General features: G+C 28.2%; 2 protein-coding genes across 2 annotated transcripts; both read right to left on the reverse strand.

The window, feature by feature from the left end:
- Positions 1 to 1,423: 1,423 nt before the first annotated feature.
- Positions 1,424 to 3,011, reverse strand: LOC101513309 (aquaporin PIP2-7). The gene is made up of 4 exons (XM_004487054.4): positions 2,603 to 3,011; positions 2,225 to 2,520; positions 2,003 to 2,143; positions 1,424 to 1,920 (listed from the first exon to the last, which is right to left on the reverse strand). The coding sequence occupies exons 1-4, from the start codon at positions 2,913 to 2,915 to the stop codon at positions 1,807 to 1,809; spliced, it is 864 nt and encodes a 287-aa protein (XP_004487111.1). The 5' UTR covers positions 2,916 to 3,011; the 3' UTR covers positions 1,424 to 1,806.
- A 6,708-nt stretch (positions 3,012 to 9,719) lies between these two features.
- Positions 9,720 to 10,441, reverse strand: LOC101512668 (large ribosomal subunit protein uL11-like). The gene has a single exon (XM_004487053.4). It carries the CDS (start codon positions 10,386 to 10,388, stop codon positions 9,888 to 9,890), a length of 501 nt encoding a protein of 166 aa, XP_004487110.1. The 5' UTR covers positions 10,389 to 10,441; the 3' UTR covers positions 9,720 to 9,887.
- Positions 10,442 to 13,250: the final 2,809 nt, after the last annotated feature.

A 13,250-nucleotide genomic window follows, 5' to 3' on the forward strand; every position in this document is an offset into this window, starting at 1 on the left:
TCTCTCTCATATTAATTTTAACTAAAAAATGACGGTTTGACATATTTTTAATGACATGACATACAATTCTATAATATAGAATCATCTAGATGCATTAATTATTCATATGTCATTAGTTAAATTAAAAATATAAATAAATAAAAAATAAGTTGAAAACTAAATTTTTCCGACGTTTTATTCTAATTTCATAAATGTTAATCATTCTACATGTCACGTTATTTAAAACATCTCACGTCATTATTTTTTAGTTAAAAAATCAGATGGAGGAACTAAAATTGTCGACTTTTGAAATAGGAAGATCAATTTTATAAGTCAGTAAAAATAGGGGGACTAAAACTACAATTAAGTCAAAAATTAAATTGCAGAAGATAAATATGTGAAAATGGTGTGTCTAGAAGTTTCAATTTGTTTGTAGACAAGGCCACTATATGGGCTCCAGAACTCGAGAAGCCCAAGCCCATTGTTCTGTTTTAGATCTCTTAACATGGACTTACAGTTCCTTCAACGTGTATTTGAATTAATCAATTCAAATTTTTATTTTTTTTTTTTGTTAAACAATTCAAACATATATTTAAATACATTGAAGGGAAGAGAAATTGTCTTACCACAGAACCTATCAAGTAGGTCCATAAAGTAGCATTCGCATTTTACATTGTCGATTTAATTATGATTGTTATTTATGTCCAAAGAAAACACTATAATATTTTCTACAATTTCCATGAACATTATAATTGCATTTTACTGCTAAGTATATTTTCAACATGTCACTTTTTGTTTAGGTTATTAAGCATAGATAATTAGTTCTGGTTCTGTCTGTTTATCTGTTGCTATTAGTCTGCTTAGTTAGTTATTTAGGTTAGTTGGTTAGATTATTATCTTGTATTAAAACTCACCTTGAGTCTTATTTCAAGATCAATTGCAATTACTATTTTTATTTTAATGAAAGTGATGGAAGTATTATTCAGAAATTATTTTCTCTCTTCTCTGCTTTGATACGGTATCAGCTAGATAATATAATATAAGCTAGAAGATTTTGACGTCAATGATAATTTAATAATGATGCTAACCTTTTTTATTATAATCACGTTAAGCATCCAATCATACATTATATAATTAAATAAATGTTTAGAAAATATTTGTCAGGATTTAGCCATTAAGGTTATGACACATGTAAAGCCTCGTGAGTGAAATTTACATGTATTTCCTTGTATGATTGTGACCTCTAGAGTAAAATAAAAATAAACAGCTAAGACTAGTTAATCAGTTATGAGAAAGTACCCCCAATAATTTGGTGTGGGATCTCAATTACTAAAGCTAGGTTGAATTTTAGAAACACAAACAAGAAATGAGTGATAAAGTAATAAGCAATTTTTGGAAGCAAAAGATAATTGAATTAAAACAGAGCACTTATTAAAGAAACAAATAAAACCAAAATGAAAATTTGGATTGAGAGTGCATCATCTCATATCATATCATATCACATAAATTAAAAAAGATAACACATGAGGGATAAAATTAAATAAAAACAAAAAACTAAAGGGTAAAAGGAAGGGATAGAAATACAGGCTTTAGACATAAGCATGTTTATCAACAATTTATGGACCCCATGTAATTTTGGCTTCTTTATCCAAACCAATGATTCCAAACATATAAGGCCATTAGGAACATGGAATGAAAAAAAGAGGACAAAACTCCAACAGGGAACAGTAGATTGATAGAGTTGAATTATATGGTACTACTACTATTATTATTATTATTATTATTCTTAGAGGACAATAACAAGTGATAATAATTGAGGTGAATTGATTAAGGGTTGCTCCTGAAGGATCCAAGAGCCTTTATTGCTGTTGCTCTTAGAATAAATTGGTGATAGAATGCAGCTATTGCAGCTCCAATAAATGGTCCAACCCAGTAAATCCACTGAACAACAATTAATTACCAAGATTAACATCAAGAAAATATTAATTAACCCTTTAAATAGAAAATTAAGATATTAATTTACCTGATCATCCCAAGCTTTGTCGTTGTTGTAGATAACAGCGGGTCCAAAACTCCTAGCAGGGTTAATTCCGGTACCGGTAACAGGGATTGTTGCCAAATGAACCATGAAGACAGCAAATCCAATAGGAAGTGGTGCCAATACCTTTATCATAATTAAGAAACAAAATAAGTAACAAATTAAGAAAAGAAAGAAAGAAAGAAAAGGTTATTTATTGATACTTACAGGAACATGTGAATCCCTAGCACTTCTCTTAGGATCAGTGGCTGAGAAAACAGTGTAAACTAAAACAAAGGTACCAATAATTTCAGCACCCAAAGCAGTGCCTTTACTATAACCATCAGACACCAAATTAACACCTCCATGGTACCTATTGTAGTATGATTTTTGGAACCCTTTTGCAAGACCAGCACCACAAATTGCACCTAAACATTGTGCTATTATGTATAGTACAGCCCTTATTAAAGACACCTTGCGTCCCAAAAACAGCCCAAATGTCACTGCTGGATTTATGTGTCCTCCTACAATTGATTAATAATATTAACAAAGTGAAATTATTACGCTGAATTGACTTGAAAATAAAAAGAGTATGGTAATTCGTACCAGAGATACCGGCGGTGCAGTAAACAAGGACGAAGATCATACCACCAAAAGCCCAAGCAATACCCAAAACTCCAACACCATCACATTCAGTGTTACCTGTAATAGTGGTATCAGTTTGTCTACTATAACCAATAATGGTCAACACAGTGATGTAAAGGAACAGAAGTGTTGCTATGAACTCTGCTATCACAGCTCTATACAAAGACCACTTTGTTAACTCTGCTGGATCAAACAAAGGTGCTGGTGGTGGATCTTGATAATCCTTAGCTGAATATTCACCACCTTGTTCTTGAACTTCAACATCTTTTCCCATTTTTTTCTTCTTCTGCAAGTGTGTGTGTTAGGTGGCTATTTTTGTGGAATGAAGAGTGACTTCAAACATTGGTATTTATGGAATTAAATTGAGTTTTTATTATACAAACAAATTAAATTATATTTTTTATTATAAAGTTTTTTGTTTGTACGTATATATCAAAAATAACATCATTATTAACGTTATACTATTTTTGCCGACCATTATTAGCTTGGTTTCGCTAGCAAGGACCCACCCACTCTGTGGCTACTACCCGACCCAACGACTCGTCATCCCTTTTCTTTTGGGTCCATCCCATTCTTTGTTTTTTTCAAACTTCAAATTTCATATATTTATTAAAACACAAAACTTAAGTTATAAAATTTGTTTAAAACTTAAGTTTAAATGCATTTTATATATTGTAGCGTAATCAAAAAAATTGACTACGGCATGGTAGAATATTCAAGCATTATCCATATTCGTGGCTGAGAAATAATTAGCATATATAAAAATATATCCTTGAAAATATTATACTGACAATGGAAGAAAGCTATCAATGATTGTTTTAAGAATTAAGTAATGGTTGATATGATTAAAATAAGAGGAAAAGTAGTTGTCACTTTTGTTGGATGACAAAGGACTTGCTTGCCAGATGAACTTATCTGGACATACCTAAATTAATTTACTCAAATGGTATTAACTAATGTCCTTGCAACCCTCGTGAAGCCACAATTTGTAATTACTTGCATAAACTTCAAACCGTATATAATAACAATATCTATTTTCATTTCGGCTTTCGGTTTCCTGTTTCAATATTATATTTCATCCTCATCCACGATCCTGAATTTCATGCACTTTGTAATCTCGACTATTAATATTATTTAATTTAAAACAATCGTGATCGTTGATTAGAAATTTGTCGACTCATATCGATTACCGCATTATACTATAACGGCACGAAATCCAATTCTCTCTTCCATATACATGCAAAATGAAGAAAAATAATTTGATGTTTAAACTTTTAAAACATCAATATTCAAATATTTATGTAGTTTTTTTTTTACTTTTCAATTACATTAATTATTTTTTTACAAACTTACCCCTAATTATGCTACATTTTTCTACAATATATAATAAATATTATAATAAAATCATAAACTAATTATCTCTCTTCAAACGTAAACTAGTAAAACAATTTAGATTATCAACAAATTTAATACTATAAACAAATTTATATTTAGGTTTAAAGTTAGTAAATCTTATTTTGATCATGCTTCTATTCCACAAAATCAGCTCACAGTGTTAGTGATCTCTACCACATATAATCACTATTTAAACCATATCACTATCAAATATGAGAATTTCAACACTCTCTTTACGAACGTGACAAAACATATGGTGTACAATCTAGGTGCTTAATAGGAGTTTGATCATCACTATTTAGATCTTATCACTATTTAATGTGAAATTATCAACATAAATATTTTCTCAACACTTCGTCTGCCACCTATGCCAAAACATATGAAGGGTATGTAACTCAAGCGGCCTAATAGTAACTTCATAATTATTATTTAAGTCATGTCATTATTTAGTGTGATTTTTAGTAAAATCCTTTTACTATTTTTTACTATTTAGAATTAGACATTTGAAGTATAAATCGATGATAATTATATTCGTGAACAAATACACTTTCACAAGGACGGTATAGGTTGCGTGACAATGGAAGACTAAATAAATTTAAAATAAGCTCACATACCATCTCAAAATTGGAGTTGAAGCAAACTCCATTTCAAGAAATCCACTTGCAGGACTTATTTATTAATTGAAAATATTAACTTATGTTCTAAAGACATGTTTTAAAATATCAAATATAGAAATTTTCACTTTTTGAAACTTGTACATTTAACACTGTAGAAGATTACTTTTTTTTTCCAACAAATTTATACTTTTGATTCCATAATATATGCCCTAATTAAGAGCATATGTTAGTAAAACCATTTGTTAACATATTTGATTTATATCATAGTTAATAAATAGAACATACATATTTTCGGTTAAAAAAGGAAGGAATTATTGGACGGTGAAAAGATTATTGAGGTGCATTTAGTCCATGATCATAAACATTAGTAATCCCAGTCCTAGTGAGCAAGTATAAGCATATATACAATGAATTGAATTTTTATGTATTATGATGTAAAAAAAAAATTATATTATCAATACATAGTTATTTATAGAGATAAATTTAAAGATGATTTTGATGAAAATAAAAAAATTAATAATTAACCGTTGTGATTGATTCTTAATATAAAAAATTTAAAAATTACAAACATACATATTATTATTCATCATAAACCAACAAGAAAATGCCTTTCAGCTAGCTGAAGAGCAAAGATAAGCTAATGAAATTGTAAAGTATGAAAGGGGCCACCGACCATCAAAAGAGTCATTCTCATCTTACACATGCAAACAAATAATTCTTATTCATCATAAAATTGGCCTACAAATGTTCAACACGTGTACTTTCTAATCCAAATTATAGCGTCATTGATTTGATTGCATTTGAAAATGAAAATTCATTTCGCAAACAATTATTTTGTATTTTGAAAAAGTTCATGTATTTACATCAACTTTCTTAATTTGATCGATTTTATTTATATTTAATACTAAAAAGAGAATATGAATTGAAATTACTTAAATATATAGATAACATAATTTTAAGAATATATATATATATATATATATATATATATATATATATATATTTCCACTATATAATTTAATGTTTAATCCTTTTAAGTTACAAACTAAGAAAAAATGAAGTATGTACTATTATGAATATAAAATAATTTTACATTAATTCTTAAATTTTAGTTCAACTAACAAATGTTGATATTGTTATGTTATATATTTTATTTTAAATTTAAATTCGAAATATTCTTATTGTGTGAGTTAATAGTAGTTAAGTTTACCATTTTTTTAATAAAATAAAATTTTATAATAACATCTAATAATATTAATATATTTCATGAAATCAATTTAATTCAACTTACTTTATTAATATAACATAAAAAATATATATATAACTCTCATTTTGATATCAATTATCAATATAAAAGTAATTTAGAAATGATAAGTCCTTACTGAACTTACATAGAAAATGTTAAATTATACATTTTTGAAATGAGAAGCAAAATGAAACCGCAAAGGGTGGGCGGCATAGAATACAAATGAATTTTGAATTGTGGTGATTAATTGATTATGATACCCCACCCCTACCCTTTGTAGCTATTATTTATTCTGAATAGTATATAAGATTCTGTTTAAAAACATTATATGAGTAGCATATTTGTTGTCGATGTCAGAAGAGTGGGTGGAAAATGAATAACAAGACATATTTATGGCTAATTATTGTTTGGAGTGGTGGCCCTATTCGATTAGTCAGCCTGTCATCTATCACTCCAAACACAGACTGTCTCCTTCTCTTTATTCTAACTATCATTACTATTTCCTCTTAACGGGAACTTTTCTCTACCAATTCATGTCAACCAAAATATCATGCGTTCGATTATAAAGAAAATAGATTTTAACAATTAAATAACTAAAGTGTTACTAACAATTATTTTAATTAAAATTTAAATTTTAACTTTTTGAACTATTTAATTTTTTAAAAAGATCATAACCAATTAATTAGTTGTTTAATATAGATAAGTCTTTTGAATTATCTCAAAATAAAATTATACTACCACTAATCGGATTTTCTATAATTGTGATATCATCAACTTGATTTTGTCTTCATATTGATCATAACAATGAATTGTGATAAACTGGTACACAAACATCGACTTCACCTCAAAAGAAAAAATGCAAACATCTTTAAAAAATCACCTGAAAGTCATTGATTTTGAACTAATTAATTGTTTACATTAATTAAAAAGTCATAGTATTGATACAAAGTACACAAAGAAAAATCTTAGCATACATAGTTCAATTTTAGAAGTTTGAAAATAGATCCATCTTAGCAGTCGTGATTATATAAGGTTTAATTATAATTTTGTTTATTTATCTTTTATTTAATATTTGTTTTAGTTTTATTTTTTTTTGTAATATTTCATCTTTTATTTTTTATAAACAATGTATTTGAGTATTTGATACAAACACAACAAAATTATAACGACATCTAATCATTAGAATCCCTTCTAACAAGTATCAATAAGTATCCTCTATAACATTCTTAAAAAAACAAAAAAAAACATCAATATAACTCAATGATATAAGTTTGTATTTGAAAAAATTCTTCTTGCGAGTTTTGAAACATATGTAAATTCTTTGAAATGAAGGGCATTGGCGAAAGTTTAATGTATTTTTATCACATCATTATTAAAGTTGCACATTTAACTTTACAATCAATCTAAGATTAAACCTTAACGGTCCATGATAATAATCATACGATTATTTGAAAAGGTATTATGATAAGAACTAACATTTTTCATTTATAAAAGATAAATGATGGAAATGAATAAAAAAATAATAATTAATGATCCAAAGCGAATATTTGATAAATGATAAATAAATAAAAATAAAAATTAAATCTAAATCTTATATTAATTAATGCAAATTTTAGAAGTTTAAAATATTATCAAATATGTTAGATAGGTAGGTATGCAAGTTAAGCACAATAGTTAGTTATAATAATTAGTTATTTCTCATTTATATAAATCTTATCCATCATTTAATATAATTCATTCTCTCATTATTCAGTATGCTTTCTATTTTAATTTTGTCTTATCAATAACTTCTATAAAAAAACTATAATAAATATAAATGAAGTATGAAAATATAGGGTCAACCATGTGCATCAAACTCAACTGACAAGACCTCTAATTGATGACGGGTGAGAGGCCCCAACTTTAGTTTTTTTATAATATAACAAAAAAAGAATTAAAGGCAATACAAAATAAAAGATTTAGTTGATGAATTTACTTAAAAAAAATGATAGAATAATGACTCTTTTTAGTACTAGAAGTTGATATTTGAATTTAAGCTGTATTGAAATGTTATTTATAATTTAAATTAAGCGACTTAATTTTTTTGTGAATATTGATTAAAAATATAGTATTTTAAAATATTTTTTAATTATTAAAATTACATATTATTTTTATTAAGTCCAATTTTTAAAATTATAATATAGTAGTATTGAAAATATTTAAGACAATCCTATAAAAATAAAAAATAATATTCCAAAAGATTGATCTTGTTAGTAAAAAAATAAATATATGTACAAACTCGACTACGTAGTGTCGAAATAGATTAGAGACATATGGACAAATATATTCAGTCTCTAATAATCCCTATATGCCGCTATAATATAATTGTTTTAAATAACGTCTCTCTATTCATTTACAAAATATGGACGCAAGATAATCACAATTGGGCACTACCATTGGGCCTTGTTGGGCTTGCAAGTATTTACCCAAATGAAAGTATAAAACAATCAAAAGCCGGCAAGACCATCTTCTTCACCATCAAGTTCTTCATCTTTGTCTTCAAATATGGTCTCTAGTTTAGGAGTGTTGGAATGTTTCCAAGGGCACTCCAATAGTGAAGGTGCAACCTCCATCCATGGCTTCATCGCGGGCCTTGACTCTGTTGCCATTGTAACTTGTTTGTAAGAACAATTCAACGGGAGTATACAAGACGCTTAATGAAGCTTTATTTATTATTATTTAAGTAGCCTATTTTATTCTATTCCATTTCATTACATCATATACCATCTATTCAAACATATTCCTAGTATGATACACATCCACCTAATCAGTGAAACCCATTTCAATGGTAGATCATTTCCTTGAAAGAATAAATGTATTTCCCACAAGAGGACGCCAGCATTTCTATTGTGTTGTTGTATGAAAAACATAATTCTAAATGCAATTCAATTAAGAGGACAAGGTGGCAACATCCAAAGAAATAAATAAATTGACCAAATCCCCAATGAGGAAAATGTCATAAAGCCCAGAGTATTACTAGCTATGATTCACTTCAGTGAGAAAGTGAACCATAACATAATACTTGTTCCTCACAATAAGTCAATAACAGTGAAAAGAAAAACACATGAATAGGTTGAACCCAGATTCCCTGCAGTACCACAACCACAAAGTAGAAAATTTCAACCATTGGATTAAACCGGACGGCAATTCTCAAATCTACTTAAACTACATTTCAAAACAATAACCAGATCTAACCACTAAAATCTGTTAACTGCATGACACAGTTTCACAGTAACGGTGGGGGAACCGGTTTCTGAATTAGATACAATGCAAGCAGAAACTCAGCTTACTAAAGGGTGATAATATGCTCACTATGTCAACCGTTCTCAAACTCTACCTAATTCACGATTAATCATTTTTTGTCTTAACCTTCTAAACCAGATGGAAAAGATTTTCGTAATTCAGAGTTTAAAGTAAAGTCTGACTAATGATTATGGGGCATGGGCCTCTTTGGATTCATAAGGACTTGTGAGTCGGTTTAGGTGAATTATGAAAACAACTTATCACATGTTCATAAGCTGTATTTAGCTCATTTTCATGAGGATAGCTTATGAAAACAGCTTAAAACTAATATAAAACCAGTTTGACTTAATATTACCTTGGATTATAAAAAATAGCTTACGCATAAGCACCTATACTATAAGCTGTAAAATAAGTTATTTATTCAAACAGAGCCTATATCAAACTTGGTGCATCCAATCATTTCAACATTATCTGGTAATTAATTTAACGCAATATAGAGAAATTTAAAGTGTTATACTCTCAAACCACAATCAGCGGATTATATGAAAGAAAATAACATAATATAATTTAAGAGTCGCATGCAACCTTAACCATGAGATAAAACCTCTCAAAATAATCTCAATTACCCAAATACTAAACAAAATCTTAAATAATTCAAAAATTTAAATGCAACAAAAATAGTCTACAAAAAAGGAAAAGCCACCTCTTAATTCAGAGGAATTTCAACATCTCCATCGTTGATTTCTTGTTGCAGATCCTTAGGATCCTTACCATCAACAGTACACCCAACGGAAACACAAGTACCAAGAATCTCCTTAACGGTGCCGGAAAGTTCCTTCGCCATCGATCTCGGCTTCATAACCTTAGCAATCTCGATAACATCATCGAGTGATATGTTTCCATTGTGTTTGATATTCTTGGTCTTCTTGCGGTCACGTTCGGGTTCCTTCAAGGCCTTGATTACAAGCGCGGCCGCCGATGGAACAACTGCTACCTTCGCCTGACGATTCTGTACGGTGAGCTTGACTGTCACTCTAAGACCCTTCCAGTCCTTTGCGGTTTCTTTTGCGATGTCTTCTCCGATCTTTTTTGGAGAGAGACCTAGTGGACCGATCTTGGGAGCGAGTGAACTTGCTGCTCCGACCTCCCCGCCGGTGACTCGGACGTAGACGTCGACGACTTGTGACGGGTCAAACTTTGGCGGCATGGTTGCAGTGTCTGATAATTAGGGTTTCGAAAGAGTGAGGGGAGAGTATCAAAATCGTTTTATATATGGATCACTCTTAAGTAACTTTTTTAATTTATTAAAGCTTAATTAATTGTATATTTGCCCCCTATTTTGTGTCATATAAGATTTTAGTATCTATCTTTTTCAACCAACAGGAAGGTGATTAGAGGAAAATTTTAATTTTTATTAAAATTAAGGTTTAATTTGATTTTGATCCTCTAATTAAGGCAGAATATGATTTTAGTATCGATTGAATTATATTTTTTAATTATATGTTTTTAATTGTAATTTTAAATTGACATTTCAGAAATGATCTTAAAATCTTATAATTTTATATAAATGATCGATATAATACAAATTTTTCATTTAATGATAGATTTTATAAAATTTATATTAATTAAAATATTATTAAACAATATAACGTTAAATATTATATAATGAAATTTGATTATTGTTGTATACAAAAGATATTATAGACTTAGACTAGTGCTTTGCTACTTTGCGGCGGTGCTTGTGTTGACAGTGAGGCGTTCGTTCTCTTTTCACGCGTGCAATACTTGTTCCTCTTCCTCGTTGTTGCCTTTTTGTTTACCCTTTTCTTCATGGTATAAGAACCCATAAATTTGCACAAATTCAATTAAGAAAATTAGCATAATTTAATAATTGCAGTCGATGCTGCCTTCATTATCACATTTGTTGTCTATGTTTCCTATTTATTCTTATTAATTTATTTTTGGTTTTTTAAGAGTGTTATTCATTTATTAATAAGTAACTTATGAAATTAAGATGTTAAAAAATGATTAATTCACCTCATCACATTATTATCTGAGACGTGTTCGTGTTATATCAACTTTTTGAAATGTCAAATTCACTCGGAGATTAGTAACAGGTGAATTTTAACTTATAGATATATAAATAAATTACAATTATATTTTATTGGCTAAATTACATTCGTGGTCATTTAACTTAATTTCAGGTAACGTTTTAGTCATTTATCTTCTTTTTTTTCGATTTAGTCCTTTATTCCTAAAAATATCAAATAAAGTATGAAAATATGAGTTTATTTGAAGATTTGCGTTACGAATTTGATGAAATTTGTATTATATTGAAGAATATAATTAATTTTATGAGTTTTGATTGAAATTTTTTTTGAATTTTTGTATAAAAAAGGATATCATTGTTGAAATTTTAAAACATAAAATATCAAATTGTCACTTAAAATTAAAATAAAGAACCAAGTCGGGAAAAAAAAATGATAAAGGACTAAAACGTTACCTGAAATTAAGTTAAGGGACCTCGAATGTAATTTAGCCTATTTTATTTATATTATAGGGACCAACACCGCAAGAAACCTTTAAAATTATAAATAATGTTAGAAATACATTTTTAAACACACCTTTTTTATTAACTATAGATACCGTCAAATTAATATGGGACTTACATAATTTAGTGAGATTTATATGAATTTTAGTCAATCTAAGAGAATGTATTAAAAAAATGAGTGTTTAAAAATGTGTTGCTAACACTCTTTTAAAATTATTTTAGTTAGAGAAGATAAAATATTTTATAAGATTATTTAATCCATTCTACTCTTCTACCTTCCAAATCTCGTAATAATGTGTTTGGTTGGAGGTAGATAGAGGAAAGCAAATGAAATATTTTTAAGTTTTTACGTTTGTTTTAATTTTTAGAGGAGAGGAGAAAGGGAGAGAGTCGATCTCTCTTCTAAAACTCATTTTGCAAAATTCTCTATTTGAGAATTTTGAAGGGAATAGTACGAGAGAAAACCAAAACAATATAAAAAAATTCCTCTACTTTTGAACAAAACACAAAATTATTAAAATATTATAATTTATTATCTTTTTTTTAAATCAAACATATTTTTATTTTTCCTCTTTTGTCTCCTTTCTTCGTTGAATCAAATAGACTCTAAATTAAAAGAAGAACAAAATGAGATTTATAAGAATTTTATTCTCTTTATTTTTCTTTTAGTATCTCTCTTTCCTCGTCAACTCCAACCTAACCAACCTTGTTCTCTAAATTTTAAATTTCACAAATTTTGTCCATAATTTTTGAAACTCTTGCAGTTTAACTCCATTAATTTTTTTGTGATTTAATGTGACATAGAAATTATGGTATTTTACATAGAAAATTCAATGCGAACCCTAACACTAAATTGGACATCTTTAACGTCAAATTCAAGATGTTTTCATTTTCAATTTGCATTTGTTAATTTTAATCCTTTGTCGTTACATTGTTCATCTTAATTTACAATATACTAAAATGTTTAGCGTGAAAATTACAATATTACACGTTATGAATTTGTGATTATTGGGTTGATATGGATTTGGTTGGATTTTCTACTAGTCGGCACTACTAAATTCAAGTGAGAGTTAATGTATGTTAAGACTAATATGAGTTACACCTCACTCACGTACACACTAAGGAGTGAGGATAAAAATGGAGAAACATGAAGATAGTGTTTTTAGTTGAGAAAACTTCACACTCAAAATAAATGAATGCATGAGACAAATAACATTATTTATACAAGGGATCACATGGCTAGCTAATTTAACTAACTCACACTAACTCACTAACCAACTCTTTATCATTGAATTACATCACAACCATTAAAAAAATATAATTAGTGAGAGAAAAAAAATCATCTCTATTTTTTTTTCCACAAAATTTAGTAACGGAATTAAAGAGGAATATCACATTTTTCCTCAGTAATCTAAGTTTTTGTTAGCAGTAAACATGTTCCCTTAATCAATTGATCTATAGACATTACAATCAATAGCTCTCTCATCTCTCTAAATATCTAAGTTTTTGTTAGTAGTG

Source organism: Cicer arietinum, chromosome 1 (genome assembly GCF_000331145.2).
Source record: "Cicer arietinum cultivar CDC Frontier isolate Library 1 chromosome 1, Cicar.CDCFrontier_v2.0, whole genome shotgun sequence".
Classification (NCBI taxonomy): Eukaryota; Viridiplantae; Streptophyta; class Magnoliopsida; order Fabales; family Fabaceae; genus Cicer; species Cicer arietinum.

What these genes read in the sequence shown, in the direction of transcription:
- LOC101512668 (XM_004487053.4), bottom strand. Translation starts at nt 10,388, where the DNA reads ATGCCGCCAAAGTTTGACCCGTCACAAGTCGTCGACGTCTACGTCCGA.
- LOC101513309 (XM_004487054.4), bottom strand. Translation starts at nt 2,915, where the DNA reads ATGGGAAAAGATGTTGAAGTTCAAGAACAAGGTGGTGAATATTCAGCT. An exon ending in CTGCACCGCCGGTATCTCTG is followed by an intron (nt 2,521 to 2,602) that starts GTACGAATTACC and finishes AATCAATTGTAG; the next exon opens with GAGGACACATAAATCCAGCA. An exon ending in CTAGGGATTCACATGTTCCT is followed by an intron (nt 2,144 to 2,224) that starts GTAAGTATCAAT and finishes ATTATGATAAAG; the next exon opens with GTATTGGCACCACTTCCTAT.